The following is a 26713-nucleotide window of genomic DNA, read 5'->3' on the forward strand; positions in this document are numbered from 1 at the left end:
TTTTACCACAAAGTGTAGAGGATCATGCTATTGAACTTCAGCAGGCTAATCCAGGTCAGTGGGCCTTGCGGCATCCGTCCCCCATGAGGGCTCAGAGATTCTGAGAGCACACAAAAACCTGTTCATAAAAGGTGTTGAGAAGCAGTACTTTTTGTCCTCCCCAGCCCCCCTGCCGTATGTTGTCATCCTGGCACAAGTTCAGAGCAGCAAAATGCTTTTCCCTAGTTGTAATTTATGCTGAGATCACTACTCTGCCAGAACAGAGCAAAGAGGTCATAGCTTTTTTTTTTTTTTGGAATGGTCTTATACCAAGAATTGTGAAAATGCATAAGATAGTGATAAATACACGAGTGAGTCATTATTTGACTTTAAGGTGTTTTTCTATCTCTCTTGCATCTTAGTGTTCATCCATTTAATATTCAGCTCTTAACTGGTGTCAATGTTGAACTACTCAGGCCTTATTTTTGACATGAGTACTTCTTTAAAACATCTCCCTCCTGTCCTGTTCCTATCAGGCTGTGTGTTAACCAGTTCTGATTCTTCCTAAAAATCTTTGTTTTCTACTTCAATCAGTTTTCTTTTCAGAAAATATTTGATTTTTAGTGTCGTACATGATTGGGAGAGAAGTCCAGATCTTCGGCCCTGGATATGGGGAGAAGAAGAGAAAACTCTTTGAAGTGGTTGTTCAAAACCTGCAGAAAATAGAGCATTATTTCATTTTCTTGGGCTTTTTTTTTTTTTTTCCTTAGTCATGATATGCTTTTAAAAACTTATATGACTATGTTGAGTAAAACCAAAGGACAATCTAGTCCAATGTCCTCACCACAACAGCATGAATAGCAGTAGTCAAGTGAATGATTAGGTCCAGTGTTTATGATACATTAGCTGTAGCCTGTGGACCTTGAGCCAGAGATGGTGGTATGGAGAAATGTGGATGTGTGTTTCTTATTCACTTATTCACTTTTATTTTTCTGGAGCATGTGTGTGCATGGCATAACTTAGTAGACTTTAATATTTTTGATGTTGATTTTTTTTTTTTTCCCATTAATTTGACTGGTCTCTTTTGAACATTCTAAACTTTTGGTATCCACGGCTGTATGTAGCAAGGAGCTTTGGAACTGAACTGTTTATCGCATGAACATAATCTCATCCTAGTCCTTGACTTGATTTTGGCATCCGTTGGTTTCACCTAATGCCCTGTTGCTCTTATACTGGAAGAGGCAGTGAGTGATTGTTCTTTATTTGCCTTCCCCAATATTAGTGAGGTGGATTTTTAAGAATTCTATCATAATCACCCCTGAGTTGTATCTTTCCCTCACTGAAAATCTTATTTAATGTAGCTTCTTTGCATATAGAAGCTATTCCAAACAGTTAGTTCTTCCCTCTGGTGGTTTTTTTTTTGGTGTTTTTCCCCTCCTATATTTTTATGCCAGGGAAGGTGAGTTGGGAACTGCATATACTACTTCAACTGTGAGTACCTCATGGGTTTCATGAAGTGACATAATGATCTCTGGTTTTCCTTCTGTCTATCTTGATACTCTGTTTTTCCAGCTGCTGTTTTACAGTGAACCAGTTTCTTCTTGGACCTACCCTGCTGCAGTGCCAAGATCTCATTACTGCGTGGAAAGTTGTTTGGAGCCCCTATAACAGGGAAAACTAGGATTTTGTTTCCCTTGCTCATCGGTGTACATCTATAGTTTTATTGCTTGCTTACTTAGTTGCCTGCTTATTTTTGCAGTTGGCTGTCATCCTTACTAATGTAGTATCCACAGATTTAATAACCTAAATATTTGTCTCGATTTCTACACAATTTTGGTGCATGTATGGAACATCAGAGGAATTTACACAGTTTTCTGTGGGACTTGCTATTGTTGTCACTCCTAAGTGCATACTGGCTATTTATTCATATTCCTCACATTCCGTATGCATCTCTATTGCATCTAACCCTTAACATTTAATATATATCACTATTAGATGTTTAGAAATGTCCTCAATACACCATGTCTCTAGATACAAAATCTGAGACATTTGAGTATTTTTTACTTTCATACAAAAGTGCAGTTTTTCCTTAAGATGAATCTCATTTATTTTTTTGTTGTTGGTTTGATTTTCTTTTTGTCTTAGGGGAAAAAGCACTGGCTAAATCTTTCTCAAAGATTAAAATTATAGAGCCAGCTCACTTTGTCTGTGGGTATATTTGAGTATTTATTTAATATTTATTTAATAAACACTTCAGGTCAGGTAATTTTTATTTCTTGAAAAAAATAGAAATATCTCAACTGGTGCAACAACTGTGTGTGTAAGATCTTTATTTTAAAAACTTAAATAGATTATGATTCAAATTCACTGTAATCTGATCTCAGTTCTTGTGTTTAATAAACTAAATATTGCATACTTACAGACAAAGTTACATTAAATTCATCTTAATTGCTGTCTGACTAGAAAATGGTACTTAAAAGAGTAGCATTCCTACTGATACTTCAGTTTCCTCTGTACGACAAAAAAGTAAATGAAGAAATAATCTTAATGTAAACAACTTTACATGAATAAGCAATATGCAGTTGAAATGGGAATATGGTTTTCTTGTGTAGTCAGGTCCGGTTTATATTAGCAGTAAATTAAACTATTATGCTGGTAAATCAGTGTAATGGTGTAGCACTTCTGTGGTTTCCTCATGTATGAGTTTACAGACAGTGCCACATCTTGTTTTTCTGATATTGTTAGTATAGCTGATTACACAAAATGCTTTAGAGGCAATACCTAAGGGGGCAGGTTAAAATTACCTGTATGAATTCAGTGAGATATTGTTGAGATATCTATCACTACCAATAGCAGTCAAATCTTTCTGTATTTGCTTTGTGAGAGAGGAGGGGACATGCAGCACTTCCATCCTGTAAGGGCTGTTAGATATGTGATTAAATCTAAATTTGTATTGTGTACAAAAGTAATTAAAAACAGTCATAGCATTGAAAAAACTGGTTTTAACCTCCTTTATAGTGACATTTTCTACTTTAATAAAATTTCTTGATCAATACTTTAAAGTTTAGATTTAGAAATGCTGATAAAAGAATAGTTCAGTCAAAGAATGAAATTTGACCTCTGTTTTACTTTTCTCTTCTCAGAACTCCTTCATCCCTGTGTTTTCTTTTACTTTCTAACCACTTGGAACAGATTTTTAACTCACTTCCTTCCCCCTCCTCCCCCAATTTGAAAACTGTTGTCCAGCTCCAAGTACGTTCGTTTATTTCTTTTGCGCACACACACGCATTTCCTCCTGCCAAGTTCATTCTATTTTGTTCTGTGCAATATCAAACTTTGAAAATTAAGCACCCAGCCACATAATGAGATGCATTCTGAATGTGCATGCAGCTATTCATTATTTCTCCTGCTGAAAACTAACAAGATGAGGTCTGCTGATGCTCATCTTTTGATTAGGGGAGCAGAAAGAAGGAAGCTAAAAGCTAAATGTCCTTTAGGAATTACATTCTAAAATAATTTTGGGAGCATATTTAGCTTTGTTTCTGAAGGAAATTATCATAGAATCATAGAATGGTTAGGGTTGGAAGGGACCTTCAAAGGTCATCTAGTCCAGCCCCCCTGCAAGGAGCAGGGACAGCCCTGACTAGATCAGGTTGCTATTGTGATTTTGTCTTTCTCTCGGACTTTTGAATCCACTCGTTCTATGGCGATGGCTTGCAGGACAATTAGATGCCTGTTAAACGAGGCGAACTAGATCTGCTCTTTGTCCAGTGGAAATACCATGTAGTGGAAGCGGAAAGAGGAGAGAAAATATAAAAATCTCTAGAAAAGTAGAGCACCTTAGTTCTGCTGCTGACAGGAGTGTGTGCTCATTGTAACAGTAGATTCTTGACAGATTCTATTGGAAATGTGTTTTTTTTTAGGTTTGAAATCTCTCCACACCGTAACATCTATATTTGCCTTTACTAAAGCTTGTGACTCAGCTGAAGTCTTTGAAACTTTTCAGTTTGATATAGCATTTTTTTTTTTGGTCCTTTATTTACTAGTTAGAGGCCTGCGATGTTCCCTACAGGAGCTAATGAAATAAGTGTTAAGAAACCATTGAGTACGTTCAGTTTGGTGGGTTGTTGTTTGGGTTTTTTTTTGGTGTGGTGGTTTGTTTGTTTGTTTTTTTTTTTTTAGCTGCTAAAACAGGAGCAAACATGCCTTTGGACAGGCTGCCTGTCTTAAGCTCACGTCAGGTTAGTGTTCTGGCAGTGGCTGAGATGGTTTCAGAAGCTACTGTCTTCATCTGCTTGTTTTGCCCCCCCGGTTTTGCTGGCATACCTAAATGTGTCACTTCTTAACTCTGTTCTGTCAAATGATCTGGGTTAAACACTACAGGTATTTTTCCTTCTAATGCAGAGAACTTCTGGCAGGAGGAGTTAAGAAGTGAAGACACGTAGTTATGTTAGTTGCTGAGGGATGTGATAAATTTTAACAGTAGATGGTAAAACCCCTACCTGTCTCTGCTGCAGCCAGAAACACATCTGACTCCGGTTTTCAGTTAACAAGTATTCTGCTAATGGTAGCTTGAGAATTTAAACTTGTTAGGTATGACTTCAGCTCGTCTATTGTAGGTATGGATTAGGTAAATAACGTGTCTCCGTCTTTCATAAAATAACTGACAAAGCAAAGCATTACAAGGAACGGTTAGCATAATAGTTGCATATGAACAGTTTAGTTTAAAGAGTTCCCTGTAACCTTCTCAGATGAAACTTGAATCGTTACTATTGATAAGCTATTGTCTCATTGGTTTATTTGTTTCATTGGTAATAAGTGTTGTTCAGACTTAAGGGTTTATTGAAATCAGTTTCATAGGCTTGAATCCCAGATACAGTTAAATCTTTCTAAAGATGAACTAATTTTTGTAAAGATAAATTTACTTATGGAATAAGAGAAGACTTGAAGTGAGGAAGTGTATAGATATATCTCACTTAAAAATAGTGTTGCTTTCACTGAAACAAGAGAGTGCTTGGTTCAATTTTGAGATATCTGAGTTGTAGGGCTACTATAATCTGTTCCAGTCTCTACTACACTTTGCATATGAACTTTCTTTTGCATTCTTGAAATAGTAAAGAAGTATACATAAAATATTTAAGATTGGAATTATTTAGTTTTGGTAGACAGCCTTCCTGAAATTGTAGTAACTTGAGAATGTGAAGGCAAGGTCAGAAGAGGGAAAGAAAATAACTTTATTACAACTAAATTCAGTAAACTTAAGGCTATGCTTCATGCAGGTTGTTTTTATATGGTTTGAATCTTAGTGATACTAAATCATATTTTCCATTAGAAAAAAATATTTTTGCATGCAATGTTTAAGTGTTTGAGAATAGTGTATTGTAACTGAATAGTTCTTCACATTACTAGTTTCTGAATGTAAAGACTTTGTGATTTTTAGGGGTTGTCACTTGAAAATTGAATTCTTTCTAGCCCTTCTTCATAAAACATGAAGACGGAATTTTAGTTGATTCCCTTTCTAGCTTTTGTATTGTCTTAACGTGACTTTGTTTTATTTGTTGACATCATTGACAGGAAAGCAAAATAACTTGCTTTTAAAATCTCTTTAGAAAGTGCTATTGTGAGGTTTTGTTTTGTGAAACATTGTATAGTCCATGGCACTGTGGACTGGTTTTGTATTAAAACAGAATTGAACCTTTGAGGTATTAAAAACCTACAATGATGTGGGGTTTTTTTTTTGTTTGTTTTGTTTTGCTTTGGTTTTTGTTTTTGTTTTTTTTTTTTTTTTTTATAAATGAACCATTTGTCCAATGAGATAATTGAGTAGCTTGTGTCATCTGTTGCATCAGAATGGCTGGGATGCTGATAATGGCAGTACTGTGGTTGATTGAAAGTGGTTTGAAAGGTATGCAATTGTAGACTTCTAGGGAAACTTTCTCCTGAAGTAACTGCTGGAGGATTGTAGGTGGTCTCTGCTTGTCGTGTTTCTTTTCAGTAGTCCCCATGACATATGTTTAATCAGTGTATTATTTTGAAATGAAAGGCTTTTTCGTCTAATTCTTCAACTCTCTGAAATAATTTTAGAGGATGTCCATCCACATTTAGATAACTTTCCAGCCAGAAAGGAATGATGAATGCCGTAGCTCTGTATTACTTTATAGACTCTGCTGAGTGTGGCACCTAGTGCTTGATTTCTGTAGCACCAGACATAGACTCTCTTCGCCAAACATAAGCATTAATTTAAGTGCCTTATTTTTTCTTCACTGACTATTTCTTTACTTTCCTGTAGATACATGAGACCATAGTATGGGGAATGTACAGAATTAAATCAGTTGCCAAAAAGAACAATGTTAAGAAAAGCCTCTTTGTGAAGTGGAGAATATGGTTATTTCTTACTGCCTTTTTTTATCCTCGTGGTATTTAGAGATTGATAGGGCTTTAGTGTTCAGGAAGAGAAGAAAACAAACCTCTTGTGATGGTTTAGAGGGATCGTGAAACTAACATGTCAATATTGACCATGTTCTGTTATGAGTCTCTGAAGTGCAGAAGCCATGTACAGCAAGATGGTTTTTTGTATTTTTGCTTACAAAATAAAGATTAAGGCACACGTAAGATGATAGCAGCAGCCTCAAAACATGTAGTTTATATTTTGTAGAAGTTTTTACTTCAGTGTTCTGAGTAATGCTAACACTTCACAACTGAGACTTTTTTCCCCTCAAATCTGTGGTGTTTAATGAAACAAAGTTTTACTTGGATCAACCTGGAGGTTTAATGGAGTTTCAGACTGGGTACTGATACAGTCATCCATTAAAGCTTCCAAGTAAACTTCTATATGGCCAATACTTCATAAAAGCTAAGCCAAGCGAATCAAAGATGCCTTTGATAGGCTTCTGTTTTATATATGTGTTACTTTACATTGTGATCTGAAGTAGCTGCATGTATGTAAATTGTTGATATTTGATTGTCCTATAGAGTTCTTGGGGAATTTTGTAGGACTAATATTAAGGATGATGTGGCTTTTTTTGGTCATATTTCTTATTGATTTTGTCATATTTTTTGTTGTTTGAGTCAAGATATGAATGTGTATAACTGCTATTACTTCTGTGTAATTTTTTTTTTTAAGGTCTAGACTGCAAGGAACATTTGTTAGTCTATTCTTACTCATTGAAAAAATAAGTTGTTCCTCAAAGTCAGGTGGAAAGATGTAAATTGCATCGGGGAAAGGAATCTAACACATTATGAAATGGTGAAATGCGAGTAGCAATGTTGAAAACATTTGGGTGATGGCTGACAACAAACTAAGTGACTGTGCAATGCGATCTGGTGGCAGAGAAGGCCACTTGAATTCTCTGCTGGGTATATAAAGATGCATTGCAGAGTGGGGACGAAACTTTGAAATACTTTATATAGTTACAGTTGCAAAAAGCCATTATGCCTCATTAGATACAGTTTTCAACCCAAGAGACTACCATAAGTGTGTCTAAATTTCTGTAGCTTGGAGGCACCTATTCAAAAAAAGTGTTGGTTTTGTGTTTTTGTGGTTGGTTTGTTTGTTTTTTTTTTTTTAAGGTTGTGTCCATGTTTACACAAGCACTGTTACATCTATGCACACATATGGTTTTTTTTCGTATCCCTTAGTCAAGTGTCAGTTAAACCAAAAGTACTTCTGTGTAGCAGCCAGGCAACAAAGGTGGTTGGCTTAGGGACGAATACCGTCAGTCAGTGCAAAGCAGAATGGAGTGGCCCAGTGATCTGACTGTTAATAAAGGGAGAGAAAAGAACCCTTTGAAGAACACACTTTGTTGATGTTTATCCTAGGAATTAAAGGTACAGAGAATTTAAAAATACACAATTTCCAAATTTTTATTTTTAAATTGTTGTGGAGTTTTTTTTTTTTATTGTTGCTGTTGCTGGCACTGTACTTGTTACGATCTAGGGGCTGGTGATTGCTTTTTCTGGTTGGTGAAGAGTTGACTCTCTCACGTTGGTACTTAAGTCAGGTCTTTCATTTGCTAGTAGTACTTGCAAGCGTCTTAAATTTCTGACACTATTTGTTTCAGAAGCTTTGCAGCTCTTGGCAGTGATCTTACAGCTTCTGAGAGTCAGTTTGTAACTTCTGAGAAACTTAAGGTACCGTGTATCAGTGCAAAATGAAAGCGTATCCTTGTGGGGACTTGCACGGTTATTGCTTGCAGTTAGAAGTCTGACTCTGACATCTGATGATGATAAGAATTTGCTAACTTGTTTTTTTGAAACACATAAATATTCCCTATGACGTCTTAATTTGAGAGAAAATAGGAAGGTTCAGATGTGTTCACACAAAACCAGTTTTGATGATAACCTTTGTCTAAACACCTGTTAAATATGATTGTGATTATGTAATACTGTGGATTAGAAATGTGCACATTAAATATGGAAATGGAATTTCATTAGGTTTTGAGGTTCAGACTTCTGGTCAGTTCATAGTTTTCAGTTTGTCCTGGTTTTTCTTGATACTGTACATAACAAAGGTGAACACCAATAAAATGATATATTTCTCTGATTCTCAGATGTGAATGAATTGAAGGAGTGCCTTCATGTACTAGTGAAGGAACAGCAAACTCTGGCCACACAAACTGCTACAACAGCTCTTTCAGCTATGAGGCTAAAGCAGAGGCTAGTTATCCTGGAACGATACTTCATTGCGTTGAACAGAACAGTTCTTCAGGAAAATGTCAAAGTTAAGTGGAAAAGCAATAGTGTTCCTCTGCCTGCTGTGGATAAGAAAAGGTAATGACACATGCATGAACAAGCTAATACATTAGGAAAGTCATCGAAAGGTTATCAGCCTGTGTGTGAGAGCTTAGTGCGATTTCTTCCTCCTTGTGAAACATTAGCTGTACAGAAACTTATTTCTTAAGATGGTTTTACGTGATGTTTATCTGCCGCACAGTTTTCCTTCTTGGTTGATGCTTGGTTATAGTGTCTCTGTTCATACTGAGGGTCTTTATTGTAATACATTGCTGTATATAATATTCTTTGAGCTATAAGTATACTTCTGTTGAGGTATTCCTTTTGTTCTACTCAGCCTGAAAGTATGGAGAAACCTATTTCAGAAATAATGCTGATAGAGGTTACATGGTTCTAATAGCATTAATGTACTATTTTGTCAATATTTGCTAAGTTAAGGCATATAACAAATTTAAAACTTTCCGGACATGAAAGCTGAATGTAATTTTCCTTAGCTTGGGTGAGAAATGCTGTAATTGTACCTGTTATATGAAGCTCTTTCCAGAGAACTAACTGAATAAGAAATCATGTCATAACTTTGCATGTATAGGTAGCTTATTGACCTAAAAATAGAAAAACCTACCAGTTGAAACATTAAAGAAGCTATTCAGTAGCTGAACAAGGTTGCTGTCTCACAGAACAAGCAATTCAACCATGGAAATTTTTATATTACTGTTTCTAGCTTCAAAAATGAAAGGAGACAGTAAGTAGATACCATGACTAGTTATTATGAGATTGGAGTTCTGACAATAATATATTTCTCTGAATAGTCTGTTCGCTGATTTTTTTTTTTCCAGCTCTAATTAAAAAGAGCACTGGTATACTTAAGTTATCAGACTGCTAAAAATGCCAGTTTGAATTTTTTCTCTCTTGAAAAAATCTGAAGCAGTTCACTTTCTTTTGATGTGAGATTAAAAAGAAAACAGAGTTGTTGATGTCTTTCCGAGAGGAAGCACTACGGAATCTTCTGTCCTTAAGTACGAAGGAAAGCTTTCTTAAATTCATGTGATTTTTTTGCATAAAAAGAAAAGTTAACAGAAATGTATGCAGGTCACTAGATAGTAACAAAAGCTCAAGCTGTCTCTCTTCCTTACACACGCCAATACAGAAGCTGCAAAGAGATTCGTAACGTTGACACTTGAATGGAGAGATAAGAAATTACGAGCTTGCTGGAGTTAAGTATCAGTAATTCAAGACTCATTAAAAAATTGCCTATAAGAATAGTTTATGCAGTCCAAATTAACTAGAAGTGTAAGCTTCTCAAGTAAATGATGAGTACATGAAGTATTTTATCTATGTATTTTGAATACACCATCATAATTTCACTCTGAGTAATTATAGGAACCTTTCTGATGGCAGTAAATTATGCCAGTCTAGCTTATTTTTTCTCTTTTAAGCTTTTTGATGTTGGAGGTTGAATTGGTTGTTCTTTGAAGCAGTTGAAGTTGAATTTTGGTTGTTGACATTTTGATGTTCATCACCTTCATTCTCAAGAGACAATTGCAATTCTTTACAAATAAAAATTGTACAATTAAATATGCATGCATATAGCTAAATTACAAAACTTTGAAATATGCAAATTATACAAATAATTACTAATGTAAATATATATTATTATATAATAAATTATATTGAGACAGTGCATATATAATTTTATTTAGCCCAAGACCTGTAGGCAAAGGTGTAGAAGGACTTGCACGAGTTGGATCCCGAGCAGCACTTTCATTTGCATTTGCGTTCCTTCGTAGAGCCTGGAGGTCAGGTAGGTCTACTCTGTGGCGTGTTGCATATATTTTTCATTAGTAGAGACATAATTCATGAAAGCATGTGTGTATAGTAAATATTTACATAGAACTTTACATTTATAAATGTTAGATTTGCATAATTTTGTTTTATGTTTATGTGGTATTGTGCTGAACAATGCTGTTGCTGATAGAAGCCAGCCATCCAAGCCGGTACCAATGCTGTGTTGTGCTGAGATACTTTTATGTTTAGGAAGGCAAACTGGGATTTCATGAAGAGAATGTATTTTTAATGCCAGGTTTCAGAAAAGTTAGGTTTATTCTTCAGACAGGGTTGATCCAGTATATTATTACACAATAGTAGCAGGTTAGAAAAGGAGTTTGGAGCATTAGTGTGAAACTTGTGTACTTGTCAGTGATTATCAAATTGCAGAGGTTGGTTGCCAGAATTGTCATCTGTGGCATCTTAACCTACCTCTTTGTCTCAGTCTGTGCTGTTTGTTCAGGCAACAGCTGTTTGGCTCACTCTTTGTTCAGCCAGCCATGGTTCTTCGGTTTTCCTCAATGGATGCATAGTGGGACAAGCTAGTTTGAGTTGTCACCTTTCTGAATGCATTTTTTGTGGAACAGATAGTTCTTCACAAATCTTGCAGTCAAAATGTTCATGTGAAAATTGGGAACTTTGTACATATTGTTAAGTAACTTGTAAGCTAGAGGTTAAAAAAAAAATCCACAAAACATTGTATACAAAAGTTTGTATAACTTGTGTAAAGATTGGAGTGTAACTTGTATTGCTGTGTTCCTTAGGTGAAGACGCAGACCTGTGCAGTGAATTGTTACAGGAATCACTTGATGCACTACGAGCTCTACCAGAGGCATCCCTTTTTGATGAAGGGACTGTATCTTCTGTATGGCTGGAAGTGGTGGAAAGAGCTACTAAATTCCTAAGGTCTGTTGTGACTGGGTAAGTTTCTTTTTTCGAGCATTGCTGAAGTAGCTGTTAAATGGCAAACTTGCATCTTTTAGCAGCCGATGGTATAAACATAATAGTTTATGAACAATTAAGAAGCTTGCTTTCCTTTTCTAATGTTGTTATGCAAGCAAGCAAAAAAATACATGAATGGCTGAAGTGATGCTCTTAAAATATTAATTAGTTCCTCTAACTGTTTAAGAAAAATCTGAATTTGAGTATTCTGAATCACTGCTTGTAGACTTAACTGAAACATAGTGTTTCACTAATGTGAAGTGTATCCACAGGAAGAGTGCTTTGATAATACAGTAGGTGTGTACACTTAATTGTGCCTTTCTGTCACAGTAAACTCATGCAGGCTTCTGTGCATATGAGGGAAGATGCACTCATATTGGACTTGGAGTACTCCCCTGCTTTTCCCTCTTGTTTAAGAAGGCTTAAAGTTACCCTTTTGCAGTAGTTACCAGGAATTAATTGTCTTTTGAATATTGGACCTACATCCTTATAGTGAATATCATAAAGAATACTTGAATTTCACCTGTGAAAAATGTTTTTCATGTTCTTAGCATATTTAATAGAGCTATAGAGTAGATAGTGAAGCTTGGGGCAATTTTAAAGCCTAGCTGCCGCTCTAAAAATTGATCTTGTGAGGAATGTATCAGCTTTTCTTCTCAACTGCTTTCATGGCTGATTTTATATTTTTCAGTAAGTTTAGTGATTTTTTTTTTTTTGGTGTGTTATAAATGCTTTTTGTAAGCAAATATGTGTTGTTTCCATTTACTTCTTAATTAATGTATATTGTTTAACTTTTAAATAGAGATCTGCATGGAGCTCCCAGTACCAAAGGGCCAGGAAACATTCCGTTACAAGATCAGCACTTGGCACTTGCCATATTGCTAGAACTGGCAGTGCAAAGGGGTACGCTAAGGTGAGAAGCATGAGCACTCTGAGTTTTAACCATCGCTGTATGTTGGAATGGCCTGAGCAGTGCCTGTCTTCAGTTTTCGTGGGTTTGAGTTTAACGTAATAATTGTGGTTCAAAGCATGTGAACCTTTTCTGTAATGCAGTGGCAATCAAGATCTTCTATTAGCTAGCCTGCAAAATCCATTTTTGATATTTTGATAGTCTGTTTAAAATGGAAAGCTGTGACATCTGATGCTGCTAAACTTCAAAATGTAGACAGTGAATTGTATGGATAACCTAAAATAATGTTTTTAGGAATGCTTATTAATAGAAGATGTAAAATTCCTCTTCCAGCCAAATGTTGTCTGCAGTTATGTTGTTGCTTCAACTTTGGGATAATGGAACGAGGGAAACAGATAATGAGCGATCTGCACAGGGAACAAGTGCACCTCTTCTGCCTTTGCTACAAAGATTTCAGAGTATAATATGTAATAAAGACGTGCCCAATACTGAGGAAGAGATTCAGGTACTTACCCATGAGATTATTTGAAAGGGGCATTATGATAGTACCAAAGTTCATTTGGCTGGCTAAAATAATGATATAATAATACAGACAAAGTCGACAGCAGTGTTTTCCATGTAACAGTATACACTACTGTTTGGTTTTCATTCATACCTTTGAGTTTCTTGTGGTAGGAGGAGGAGTGTCATAGTACAGTTAGAAGTATGCATCGTGTTTCAGAGTTAGTGCTTTTGTGATAATTAACTTAGAGATGTGGCCAGTTAACTTCTCTGCATATATGGGTTGGTTTTATTTAGTTTGTTTGAAGCTAATTGAACTGTGGCTCTTAGTGAATATTATTGAGGTTGATAAAACATAGTAAATAATTTTTGTTATGCTTGTAACTTTCTATTATGTATGACTGTGTTTTCTCAACATGTGTTTGGAATTTTCCTCTACTGTGAGAAAAAGGAAGTGCAGAGTTAATTTGGTTTCTCTTAAACTTGTGCAGATACTCAGCGTGTCTAAAATATATTGTGTATGTGTAGTGGTCTGGAAATACCTTGGATATTCTGACTTCTCTTTTTTCTTTTCTAGCTCCTCACTTACCCTCTGAGTCCAAATGAGAGTTTTCTAAGGTACCTGACTTTACCGCAGGACAATGAGCTAGCGATTGATCTGAGACAAACAGCTGTAGTGATCATGGCCCATTTAGATCGTCTAGCCACCCCATGTATGCCTCCGCAGTGTAGCTCTCCTACATCTCAGAAGGTAACTGTTGGCAACATCGGTTTCAGTAAGTTATTTTTCCTAAAAGCGTAACTGTTTTTCGATTTGGAAGGAGAATGTCTCCTAAGATTCTTCAGATGTCCTTTTAATTTTTGCAAGGTAACGCTGAGTTGTCTAAATTTGTCTTACTTGAGTATCTTTTGTTAAATCAGCACTCGTTCATTTGTTGTTGGAGTACAGTTCTGTGGTTTGTGAACCATTCTTTCTTATCACAGCACTATGGCTAATTCATATTTTGAGCTGCTCCCTCTGTTTATCGGAGTAAATGCTCAAGACCAGACTTTATAAATGTTTGGGAGCTGATTCCCAACTTGAAAAATCTCTGAACGCTTAGTGTAGATATTTATAGCTTATTCAGTACCAGAGTAAACTGAATATGATGCATGCAAGTCTTTATTTTTGATATCTTCTAATAAGTAAGCTTTATTGACTACTGACAGTAACGACTGTCCCAGATTTAAGTATATTCAGCATACAAAGGTTTAAAAAATAATCTATGCATTTTATTAAGGTGTGTGTTTGAAAATTAGTACTTACGTAATTTTTTTATTTTCTAGGGATCTCTGCAAGAGGTCATTGCTTGGGGTTTAATAGGTTGGAAATACTATGCTAATGTGAGTGGTCCAATTCAGTGTGAAGGACTTGCCAATCTTGGCGTTGTGCAGGTTGCCTGTGCAGAAAAACGTTTTCTAATACTATCTAGGAACGGACGAGTTTATACACAAGCGTACAACAGCGATACTCTGGTGAGAGTTTTTTTCCATGTTTTTAAAAACATATTCTCCTCTATATGACTTCATAGCATAAGTCTACTCCTTTAACTATTAAACAGTATCTTGGAAGAGTAGATGGAGACATGCTGGTTTTTATTAGCTTCTATTTGTTGTTTTTGAAATTCCAGAAATAGTGATTTTGATATTTTGTGTTGATTTGATGAAATGCATCTGGTTTCTATAATTTCTATCGGACTAGAGGTTATTGCTTTCATTGGTAGGCTGCCCTTGGAAGAGTTGTAGAAATTGGCAGATACTTCAGTGATGTAACACTGTGCCCAAACTGTAGTTTCTGAAACAAAACTATAGTGTAACAGAAACATTTGTCACTAAGATTGCCTGTAAGATTAAGATAAACATCATTTTTAGATGTACTGAAGATCTTATGAGGATGGGAAGAAAATAGCTTCCAAGCATTGTTTTTGCCAGACTTTAATAGTAGATTTGACCTTTTTTTTTTTTTTTTTTTTTCTTTATACCTTCACCTTATTAATTTGAGTGCACAGTTTTGATAAACCTTAGGAAAATTGTACCTAGTTATTCTGTATGTAGGCAAGTAATAGAAAATATAAGCAGTTTATGTAACTGTATTGCTTTTGTTTGGTTCTCAGGGACCACAGCTGGTACAGAGTCTAGCTTCCAGAAATATTGTGAAGATAGCAGCACATTCAGATGGACATCACTATCTTGCTTTGTCATCCAATGGTGAAGTTTTCTCTTGGGGTTGTGGAGATGGTGGAAGACTAGGCCATGGCGATACAGTGTATGTAATCAAAATAATCATAACATTTATTTGCCACTGTTCTGAATTCATAATAAGAACTACTTAGGTGTGTATATAAGCACATTCAGCACTTGACATTCATCTCGTATTGAGCAGAAACTGCATTCTCCCTGCATGTTTTCTCTGCCTGTAATATTCCCCGTTCTGTATTAATGCTACTGTCTGAAATACTTGTAGATAGAGGGTATAGCAGTGGTTGCACTGTTATTAGACCTTTTATTCGTAGTTTTATGAATCTACAATGCATTTTCTCTGGAAATAGTGACCCAGATGTTGGGGTAGGGTTGTCATTTCCTATGCAGTCATGTTGCATATGTCATTCCTTTTTTTCCTATGTGTTAAACAATAACCTTACTATCCTGCATTTGTGTAGGAGCAGCCTTCTATAGGGGTATTCTGTATGGGGTGTTATATCAATGTATTTTAGGGATTTTGTGTCTTTCCCCCAGTGCTGAAGTCCCTATAAAGCAAGGGAGATATTACACATGGGTTAGCAGTGTCATAAAATTAATTCAGTTATAGTAATTAAAGATAATATTTTTTTAATAATAGACAAATATTTTTAAAAACACTGCATTAATTTAAATGGAAATAGAAATCATAGTTGTCAGACATTCCTTCAGTGGTTTGTATGTTGTTGAACAGTCTTTGAACTTAATTTTTGTCTTAAAGCTCTGTTTATGTCTTGATATATCAGACTAGTAATAAAGTTTGTGTATAGAATTGCAGCAGTTGTTTTCTAACAGGTATGTCACTCATCAGATCACCTTTTGTGAAATATATTACCTTCTCTTTAAACAGGCCTCTGGAGGAACCGAAGATGATATCTGCTTTATCTGGCAAGCAAGCTGGGAAACATGTTGTTCATATTGCATGTGGAAGCACATATAGTGCAGCCATTACTGCTGAAGGAGAGCTATACACATGGGGACGAGGAAACTATGGCAGACTTGGTCATGGTATGGTACTTGATATCTTGAAGTTAGTTGTTTGTCAAAGAATTGTGTAGTGCCTGTCTCAAACGATCTTTTGTCCAACTTACCTAAAGCTGATTTGAGAACCTTATGTGGTTTCACATGAATTGAAATAATTATGGGAGGGATTGTCTTAGAACTACTAAATTTGAGTTATGTGAAAATAAGCAATTGGATGAAGAAGAAAAATCTACACTGTTCTCTTTTCCCATCTGTGTGAAGCATACATAAGAAACCATATGGGAGCTTAGTCATGATGCTCAAACCTGAAAGCAAAACCGAAGCAATGGCCCCTGACCCCCACACACAAAACACCCAAAAGCAAACAAAAAAAAAAAAAAAAAAAAAAAAAGAACCTACCAGCCTTCTTGGTTTTGCTTCTCACAGCACTACATTTATTTTGAAGGTTCCAGTGAAGATCAGACCATACCAATGCTGGTCACGGGGCTGAAAGGACTCAAAGTTATTGATGTGTCCTGTGGGAGTGGAGATGCTCAGACTCTTGCAGTTACTGAAAATGGTTAGTAGCAAAATATGACTTAACACGTTAAGTAAGCTTGCCTTTTCTTCCTTTCATTTTGAAGATACTTATACTGCAGATATGCTAATTTCTAGTGGCTTGAGTTCTGTAAGAATTTGAAGCTAACATTTATTTTGAGGAAATACGTATGTGCATTTATGCATTTTGTGTGTAATGCATGCAGATGTATTGTGCCATGCATAGGTATGCAATATATTCATTATGAATATGCAAATATATATTTACTTTTATGGTATATATTTAAAATAACCATGTAACGGTAATACACACACAAAATATTACATATGTATACATACGTGCCTACATTTTATGCATTCTTATATAAGTGCAAATAACTCACGTTGTCAGAGTTTTGAGTAGAAGAGTTGTCTGTGTTAACCCATGGGAAGTGCCAAAGAGAGACTGTATTGAAATCTGCTTCCCAGCAACCTTGAGCAGGGTGCCTAGGGAGAGACAGATGCAAAACCTGAATTGCACCGTGTGAGGTTAAACCCCAAAGTTATCCCTTAAAAAGAAGATAGTTCTTGGAAGCTAGCTGTTCTTTTAGAATATAACTGGTTATGGTGATGTGCAGTATTTAAAAACTGAAAGATTCACTCACCCAGGAAATGCAAACTCGTATTTTAGTGGTTTTGTGGTTTGTTTCCCAGCCCCCCCCGCCCTGGTCTCCTTCTTGCATGTTTCCGTTTCTTATCAGAGTACCTTAGAGACTTAACTTACGCGAGTAGGGAAAGAAACTCTGATGCATTTTTCTTTGGACATGCGTGGAATTACCGTTCTTGAACCATAATTTTATTTAATGCAGATGCAGAATGACTTGTCTGTTTCTAAGTTCCTACATCTGGGCTTAGATTTAGTAGTGTATTTCAAAAGAACATGATAGACAATGGCATTTCTGATTTTGTTTTGTGAAATGGTTGAATGATAAGAACTGAAAACTAGTTTTGCAGACAGTTTGGCCATTTGATATGCAAAGTTCTTGTAACATCTTATAATAGAAGAAGGCAATTTTTAACTAAAGATCATACTACAGAGTTGATTTGCAGTAAATCCTGTACTTCATATGTTTTTGAGAAGGACTTTCTGTGCACTGATGAATTTTCAGTGCGTGTTATGTGTTATACTACTTACGTTTAGTTTTATCAACATGAAAACTTTTAAAGTCTTTTTCTTCCTTCTTATTGTTATGAACAATTAGAAATTAATTCATAACTGCTATTCTTAAATTACATTTTGAAAACTGTGCTTATTATAAACTCAGATTTTTAAGAACTTACTTGTCAAACAGATAACTTCATTACATGAAAAAGCAATGCAATATTTTTTGTTTCCATTCTCTTGATTTAAAGGCCAAGTGTGGTCTTGGGGTGATGGAGATTATGGAAAACTGGGAAGAGGAGGTAGTGATGGTTGCAAGACTCCCAAGTTGATAGAAAAACTTCAAGATCTGGACATTGTGAAAGTACGCTGCGGGAGTCAATTTTCTGTTGCTTTAACCAAAGATGGCCAGGTCTACACATGGGGAAAAGGTGACAATCAGAGACTTGGGCATGGAACGGAAGAGCATGTTCGATATCCCAAACTGCTGGAAGGATTGAAAGGTAATTGTCAGAGCTGGAAATATCACAAAGTTTTTTGCTGTCATTGGAATTTTTTACTGGACACTTATGATCTCAACTTTAAGACTGACAATACCATGTATTCTGTCATATTTTATGCTGATTGCATTGGGAAAAAAGGTAGTAGTCCACATTTTCCATCACTTCTGCATTTGTATTTTTAGAATTCTAGCAGACTTAGAGCCACTATATTATGACTGTTTTAAATGCTGCTTGTCTTGTGTTCTCTTTATTCTCACTACTTTTCTTTTATTAGGTTCACATAAATGCTTATTTAAAACGTGTTTTTGCATTCTCATGCAAATAAATATGTAATATATATATGCTTACATTAAGGCATGTGAATGGAATAAATGAAAATAACAGGCAACAAGTAATGTCATTGAAGTTGTGTTTTTGCCAGTACTTTTCCATAGTTTGTAACAGAGTGAAGATTATTTCTTGCATTTGTGAGAAACCTGAGGTTTTTTAGGGGAAGATAAGGAAGAAACTTCTTTTATTGTTCTCTCTTTCCTAAAATTGTTGTTCATATGTGATGAGTGATCTAATTGAAAGTATCTTCTGAACTAATGACTACAATATAACTTTACAGTCTCTGTTCATAGATGGAGAGTTTTTTTAATAAACCTTTCCTGAGAAAGTGTCTAAGTAGAAAGGATACAAAATAGAAGATTTTTTTAAACTTGTAAACTTTTGTACTTAAGCTGTCTCTTAAGAATTTTTAAATATTTCCTTGGTTTTTCTTCTGCTGTACTCCTCCAATTCACTACTTACTAAGGCAAAGGTGAGACTCTTGAAATCCATAGTATGTTCGTAGTTAAGTATGGTTGTAACTAGCACCATTTTCTGTTAATGATTTTCTGTTAATTATTGTAATCTTTAAGTTATATTTTCAATGGTTGACTTTCATACCAGGGAAAAAAGTGATAGATGTAGCAGCTGGATCTACCCACTGTTTAGCACTTACTGAAGATAGCGAAGTGCATAGCTGGGGAAGCAATGATCAGTGTCAACATTTTGATACTTTGCGGATCACCAAACCAGAGCCTGCAGCTCTCCCAGGATTAGACACGAAGCATATAGTTGGAATTGCTTGTGGACCTGCTCAGGTAGGTTTTATTTTTGAATTGTTAATTGTGATTTGTTTTTGTCTCTCACTGAGTCTAGTTCTGTGCACTAATCCCAATCCCTCTTTCTGTGCTTGTATAACTTTTCTTGTTCTTATTTCTTATTCTGAATAAATGAAGACTTGGAAAAAACCAATCTTGTGCAATTCCTCTGCTAAAAAGGGGTGACTAGCTTTCCCTCTGTTGGGTATTTTGAGAAGTAGCTATTTACCTATTTTGTTTTTTGTCTGGTCCAGCAATTGAAGAGTAGTCAAGCAGAATGTTTGCTGCAAAGATAGTGAGGTATCTGAACTGGCGTAACAGCACTTTGTAAAATGTGATAAGGGAGTTATTTTCTGGGATTGGTAGGGTTTTATGTATGTTTACGAGAATGCAAGTGGAGGGATTCTCTTCAATGGATGTGCTGATATTATTTCTGCATCTTCTGGTACTACTTGAAGGCAGATGTTAGCTTTACTCTCCCATCTCTAACCAGTGTCATCTTATATTTGGGAAATAACTGTTAAACTTTGTGTATTTTTTCCATTTATAGAGTTTTGCTTGGTCATCATGTTCAGAATGGTCAATAGGCTTGCGGGTGCCTTTTGTGGTGGACGTTTGCCCCATGACATTTGAGCAGCTAGATCTTTTACTAAGACAAGTGACAGAGGGAATGGATGGCTCTTCTGACTGGCCCCCTCCTCAGGAAAAGGAGTGTATGGCTGTGGCAACATTAAACCTTCTAAGGCTTCAGGTACCTTCAGTTTCATTGAGCAGTCATTGAACTGAATGTTTCAATAAATTGTTTGGATTAATGTAGTGGACTTAATGTGCTTTAAAACATTCACTTTCAATTCTTTCAATTTTGGCAGCTAGTGGTTGTTTTTTTTTTTTTCTTGACAGCTTTTGGATCTCATGAAAAATGAACTATAAAAATAAAATACTTACTCAAAAAGCACATAACTTGGAGATTTTAAGTATTTCTAAGAATTTTTAATAGCATTTTTAAGAGTGAATGTCCTCTATAGAAGGTATCTGACATTCACTGAAGATGTGCTACTTTTGCTAGCATCTTGTAGCAAAGTAGAAACAGTTTAGGTTGTTCTTTAGGTTGTCATAGTTCAGAGGTTTTTTTTTTTTTTCTTAATCTTTGAGTATTAGATTAAATTCAGTATATGTCTGGGCAAGCCAGCTTTTCCCTTAAGTTTTGAAAATTGGCTTATGAAAGTGTGTGTGGGTTTTTTTTGTGTTTTTTTTTTTTTTTTTTTTTTTAAGTTCACATCTCTTCTTAATTAAAATCTGCCCATTTTTCTCCCCCCCTTTTTTTTTTTTTTCATTTTCAGCTTCATGCTGCCATTAGTCATCAGGTGGATCCGGAATGCCTTGGCTTAGGTTTGGGCAGTATACTGCTCAATAGCCTGAAGCAGACAGTGGTAACATTAGCAAGCAATGCTGGTGTCCTTAATACTGTGCAGTCAGCTGCTCAAGCAGTGCTGCAGAGCGGATGGTCTGTGTTACTGCCGACAGCAGAAGAGCGGGCCAGGGCTCTCTCAGCGCTCTTACCCAGTGCAGGTTGGTCTTAAGATTTAAACCGATTTGTTTTATGCTTGCATTTCTGGTTCATTAATAGCTTCTTCCATTCTTAGTTTCAGGAAATGAAATGAATGTAAGTCCAGGCCGAAGATTCATGATTGACCTCTTGGTGGGCAGCTTGATGGCTGATGGAGGCTTAGAGTCTGCACTAAATGCTGCTATTACTGCAGAAATTCAGGTATGTTTCAGCAGCTTTGCTGTTCTGTATAAAAAGAATAAGAAGATGTATCAAGTGTTTTCTTAAGTTTGTGGATTAATGTTGCCCTCTTTAGACTTGAAACTTGAGCCAGTGTTTGTATGGATGCATGAATTGTATTCTCCATTTTAGTAATGCATCTTTTTATTGCCTTGGGTGATAATTTTAACATTGGTAACAAACTTTTTGATAAAGCTCGGTAATAGGACCATAATCTTACAAAGTGCTTTGTATCTTTCTGTGAGGTTCTTGAGTTCTTCACTTCCTTGATGTCACCCATATCTCTCCAGGAGAAATTTCAGCCTCATTACTTAGGAACTGAGGATGAATGAATTCTTTGCAGCATCCCAAATTTCCATAAGTTCGGTTTCAGACTGTTTCAAGTGTTTGACAGATGCTGACTAGTTATACAAAGAATGAAAGAAACATTCTATACATACCATTTTCTCTGTTAGCCTCTCAGAGATGGGACAGCTTCTGCACAGACTGCTTTAAATTGCCGTATTTAAATATGGCCATGAAAACATAAATAGGCTTTTTCCTTGCCTTCTTCTGCAATGGACTGGATTTGTTACTTTTGTAAACACAGAGTAAACATGCCTTCAGTTGTGAACTGTGCAGCAGCTACTGGCATGTTTAAAGATACATAAAACATAAATCAGTTGTTAACTTAGTTTGGAAGTTGAATTTGGAGTTTGTCTACTCTTATTTACCTTCATGTCCACTCCCTGCCTTTCTTTTTATAATATAATCGTTTTAAAAAAATGTGCCCATGTGGTTGTTATGGAATATGCAATACACATTTGCCTAGTAGGAATTGCTTCATTTCTGCCATAGGTAAAAGTAGCTTGATCTTGTTATCGTGAGTACTTGTTAGTAAAATGTTTCCTAATCACAGTGGCAGTTTGTGTGTTTTTCTTAACTTGGTTTACTTTTTTAGGATATTGAAGCAAAAAAAGAAGCACAGAAGGAAAAAGAAATTGATGAACAAGAAGCAAATGCATCAACACTTCATAGGAGCAGGACTCCATTGGACAAAGACCTTATTAATACTGGAATCTATGAATCTGCAGGAAAACAGAGTTTACCATTAGTTCAATTAATTCAGCAGTTACTAAGGTAATTGCTTCAAATTTGTCTTATTTTTGTACAGAAGAACTGTTTAGATGTTTTATGAGCTAGTCAACTAAAGAATGACTAATTTTGATTAGCAAATAAAGTCTCCTGCTAGCATTTTAGCTCTACAGAATTCAAAATTCTCCTAGCTTGTCTGTAGTTTTGCTGTGTTATGTTTGCTAAGGAGCAAAGTGCTATGCTTAATTACCTGACTTTTGAAAGACTTACTACCTTGCTTTTGTGTATTTTTATACTTCTTCCTGTACTCTATGTAACAAATATAGGATGAATGTTCAAAAAGCCTGTCCTTACAAAGTATCAGAATCAGCACAAGTTTATTTAGAACTGAATGTTTTCCTTGTTTATTTAGTACAGAATAGTTTGCCTCAAGGAGACTATAGCTGGGGCTATGAGTGGGGAAGAAACCTGAATTTTAGATTCTTGACACTGAGAACTGTGAATGCATGACCAGTAGAGTGCTGAGAACAAAGCTTCTTTATGTCAGCTACAACAGTACTTAATATGGAGCAGGAAGTAATTAGGAGATTACTAAATTTGTTGAGCTTTTTCACTTAAGTGTGATGGTAAGCATGTAATTTAATCAGTACTAAGACTCTTTTGAACTACAGATTGTCACGACTTCCATTGCAGCCTTTCAGTGAAAGTTGTCAGATTCTTTTTTTTTGTAGTGAGTGATGACAAAAAATACAAAATTGATGTATTGTGATGAATCCTGTTAAGCGAAATGCCTAAAAACCATTGACTTTTTTGGGTACTGTGGTGCAAACAAGGGAACATCCTATAAATAAACTTTGCATAGGTTTCTTACGTATTTGGATGAAATTCTAGCAAAAACTTAACCTGTGTTTCTGTGAACTGTCTTCACTATCAACTCTCTTTAATTACTTTGCAATACCTTTATACCAATTAGGAACATCGCTTCACAGACGATAGCCAAACTAAAAGATGTTGCTAGTCGCATTTCTTCCTGCATGGACTACGAACATTATAGCAAAGAGAGATCTGCTTCTCTGGATCTGTTGCTGCGTTTTCAGCGTCTACTCATTAGTAAACTTTACCCAGGAGATTGTGTTGGGCAGGTCCCTAATACATACAGTAAGTTATTGTGAAAGTAATAAGCCCCAGCCCCCCAGCTTTTCTGTAATACCTCTTTTACAGGATAGCAGTTTCTTATTTTAATTTGTCTTGTCACATTCATCAGCCTAGTTGATGAGTCTGTCTGAAAAGTGTTGAAAAGTAGTTTCTTTAAATTGTTTTCTGTAAAGGAAAATTTCGCTTTGGAAGGCAACAGAATCTAGTTAATAAACTTTTTGTAAATTTCTTAAAAGTTTTAAAAATACATACGTTCTTAATTCAATGGTAATACTGAGTGGCTGCATTTCGGAAGAGTATAACAGCTGTTGAAATCTGTTTCTTAAATATAACTCCGATGGTTTTCTATGCTCTTCCTCCTTTTTATACAGGTCCTGACCTCTTAGGTGTTGGCTCTTTACTGAAGAAATACACTGCTCTCCTGTGCACACACATTGGTGATATACTTCCTGTGGCAACTAGCATTGCTTCTACTAGTCACAGGCATTTTGCAGAAGTATCTCGTGTAGTAGATGGAGATTTAACAGGTAGATTTTTCTTTGCAGTATTCCCTTCCTCCCCTTCCACGTATCAAGTTATATTGTAGATGTTCCTGAAAGTTCTAAATGACTAAAAAAGAGTCAATTTAATCTTTTGGTTGATGGGAGAGAAGAAGGCCAAATTTGATGGGGAAGGCAGGAGCTTTGTATTAAAGCTGTAGTAGAAGGCAGAACATATTGCTCCATGATTTCTTTCCGTGATGCTACAAATATAGGTCTCTAACTAAATCTGTATGTCTTCTGTGTTTTAGGCATTCTTCTTCCAGAATTGGTGGTTTCTATAGTGCTACTACTCAGTAAAAATGCTGGATTAATGCAGGAAGCTGGTGCTATTCCTCTGTTAGCTGGCTTGCTAGAACACCTAGACAGATTTAACCATTTAGCCCCTGGAAAGGAAAGGGATGACAACGAGGATTTAGCATGGCCAGGAATAATGGGTATGTACTAGTAGTATGGACTATTTATTTATGTTTTCGTAAAGCAACTATATAAAAATGGTGACTATTTATTAACTACTCTCAGGAAGGGAATTCTACTTTTACAGTACAAATTTGTATTAACCAATTCATATGGCAGTATTTATTTCTGTGAGTAAATTTTAAGGAAGTTATGTACAGAGGTAGGATTAAGCAGAGTACAATCAAAACTTTTTGAAGAGGTAATTCACGTTATTTTGCATTTTGAATGTGAAAAGTTGCAGTGAAAACATGACTAGTACACCTATGCATTTTGTTACTAAATTCTATCTGTAACATAAATGGAGAGTAATGTGAAAGCTTTGAAATAAGGAAAACTTCCTTTTCCCAGGGCATTTCATAATATGGGCTGTGTCTGGGGTGAAAAGAGAAGCAGAAAGTGTGCATTTCTGATTGTGAGCATTTTACTGGTGGAGAGATGAATGAAACATGGATGCCATAACCCAAGAGAGCTAAAGGTCGCAGTACTAGACAGTAATATGTTGAGGAGAGCAAAAACGATCTAAAAATTGAGTTATTGGTTTAATAGAGCAAACTGAGATGAAAGCACATGTGTGCGAACATTACTTTGATGTTTCTTGCCTGGGTGAAATTACGTTTAGTTTGAAACAGTTTACTGCTCTGTAGATTGGAAGAGTTCTAACATGTATGTAACCTGCTTTTATTAAAAAAAAAAAAAAAGTATTTAGAGTGAAATTAAACATACAGCCAATGCCTTGTAGGCAAGTGTGTAATAAAACTAAAGTAATTTTGAGGGAGAACTGACTAGAGCAGTGATTTGCCAGAACACCTGGTTGTTCTGTTCTGCCTCCAAACAAAAATAGCTGGGCAGTACTAGGTCTTTCACAGTGTGACACTGGAGATCAGTGCATAAAAGAATACAGCGTACAGACAATTTAATTGCATAATATGTAGAAAGGAACGCATTAGTAGCCATTTTGACTTTTGAGCGTATCAAAAGACAAACAGCCTTTGAATAATTTGATGAGGCAACTATCAAAAGAATATTCAGAAAAAAACTTTACTTTTTGTTTTTCTTTTGATAAATTCTCTATTCTGTTTTATACCTGTAGGTTCATTCTTTACTGGCCAGAGTTGCAGAAATAATGAGGAGGTGACATTTATACGTAAAGCTGATCTAGAGAACCACAACAAAGATGGAGGATTTTGGACAGTGATTGATGGGAAGGTGTATGATATAAAGGACTTCCAAACCCAGTCTTTAACTGGCAATAGCATACTTGGTGAGAATCAGCATCTCAGTTAAAGACACAAATTACTTCTGTTTCAAAACTAGATGGCATAACCAGATTTATAGATATTATACTGATGACCTCATTCTCTCATTAGCTCAGTTTGCAGGTGAGGACCCAGTTGTTGCTTTGGAAGCGGCTTTGCAATTTGAGGACACGCGGGAGTCAATGCATGCCTTCTGTGTTGGCCATTATATGGAGGTAAAAATGTTATCTATTAATGGATGCACACTTTCTAAAATAAAGTATTGTTTTACGTTCAAAATTCTTGTTGGAGCTCAGTTCTAGCTTTCAACTCCTATTTCTTTTAATTAGCCTGACCAGGAAGTGGTTACAACACCAGATCTCAGTACTTTGTCATCACCTCTAATAGACACAGAAAGGAATTTGGGTCTTCTCCTTGGACTACACGCTTCCTACCTGGCAATGAGCACACCACTTTCTCCTCTGGAAGTTGAATGTGCCAGTAAGCAGAACTTAATTTTGAACTTAAATAAGTGATAAATACTTGTCTAAGCACGCAAGAAAAAGACAGGCAAAATAAATTAACTGGAAATCTAGCACCTCTTTAGTTTTACTGTCTTTTGAAAAAAATGTTTGTTCTTAATATTACTTACCACAGTCATCAAGGTCCAATAATTTAGCAATATTTAAATGAGGATTAGATAATTTTGAACGGTTAAATATTCAGAATTTTGTAATATACAATATAAAATATTAAAAAACAAAGAAGAAAAGGAAATTCTGTATAGCACAGTTATCTCAGTAATTTCTGTTCGTTTATGAGTGCCTGCAGCATCTGGTGTTGGATTCTACCTTATTGGGTATCTTAATTTGGTGAATAGAGAGTATAATTCAGTATTAATCACAGAAAAAATAGGTAAGGCCCTATAATCTCTAAGCAAGTAGTGGCTGCACTGTTACTTAGTTGTTTCTTATTTGCAGAACTGTTTCTTTTTCCTCTGAAAAAGTTTC

At 35.7% G+C, this 26713-nt stretch overlaps 1 protein-coding gene across 3 annotated transcripts in view; it reads left to right on the forward strand.

Annotated features, from left to right (window-relative positions):
* HERC2 (HECT and RLD domain containing E3 ubiquitin protein ligase 2) overlaps positions 1-26713 on the forward strand; it is a 112982-nt gene that overhangs the window by 23236 nt on the left and 63033 nt on the right. For 2 of the 3 annotated variants that reach the window (XM_086768949.1, XM_086768966.1), the window contains exons 5-26: positions 8529-8748; positions 10410-10510; positions 11298-11454; positions 12278-12388; positions 12719-12890; positions 13464-13637; positions 14213-14401; positions 15040-15191; positions 16014-16171; positions 16593-16706; positions 18077-18328; positions 19262-19455; positions 20006-20206; positions 20796-21024; positions 21099-21223; positions 22182-22360; positions 23289-23473; positions 23842-23997; positions 24261-24446; positions 25559-25729; positions 25836-25939; positions 26054-26204. In XM_086768949.1, the coding sequence (XP_086625075.1) occupies positions 8529-8748; positions 10410-10510; positions 11298-11454; positions 12278-12388; positions 12719-12890; positions 13464-13637; positions 14213-14401; positions 15040-15191; positions 16014-16171; positions 16593-16706; positions 18077-18328; positions 19262-19455; positions 20006-20206; positions 20796-21024; positions 21099-21223; positions 22182-22360; positions 23289-23473; positions 23842-23997; positions 24261-24446; positions 25559-25729; positions 25836-25939; positions 26054-26204 (3681 nt within the window). The remainder of the gene's footprint in view (positions 1-8528; positions 8749-10409; positions 10511-11297; positions 11455-12277; positions 12389-12718; positions 12891-13463; positions 13638-14212; positions 14402-15039; positions 15192-16013; positions 16172-16592; positions 16707-18076; positions 18329-19261; positions 19456-20005; positions 20207-20795; positions 21025-21098; positions 21224-22181; positions 22361-23288; positions 23474-23841; positions 23998-24260; positions 24447-25558; positions 25730-25835; positions 25940-26053; positions 26205-26713) is intronic. The other variant, XM_086768957.1, reaches the window with a different exon arrangement.

This window comes from Chlamydotis macqueenii, chromosome 1 (assembly GCF_036417535.1).
Source record: "Chlamydotis macqueenii isolate bChlMac1 chromosome 1, bChlMac1.mat, whole genome shotgun sequence".
Lineage (NCBI taxonomy): Eukaryota > Metazoa > Chordata > Aves > Otidiformes > Otididae > Chlamydotis > Chlamydotis macqueenii.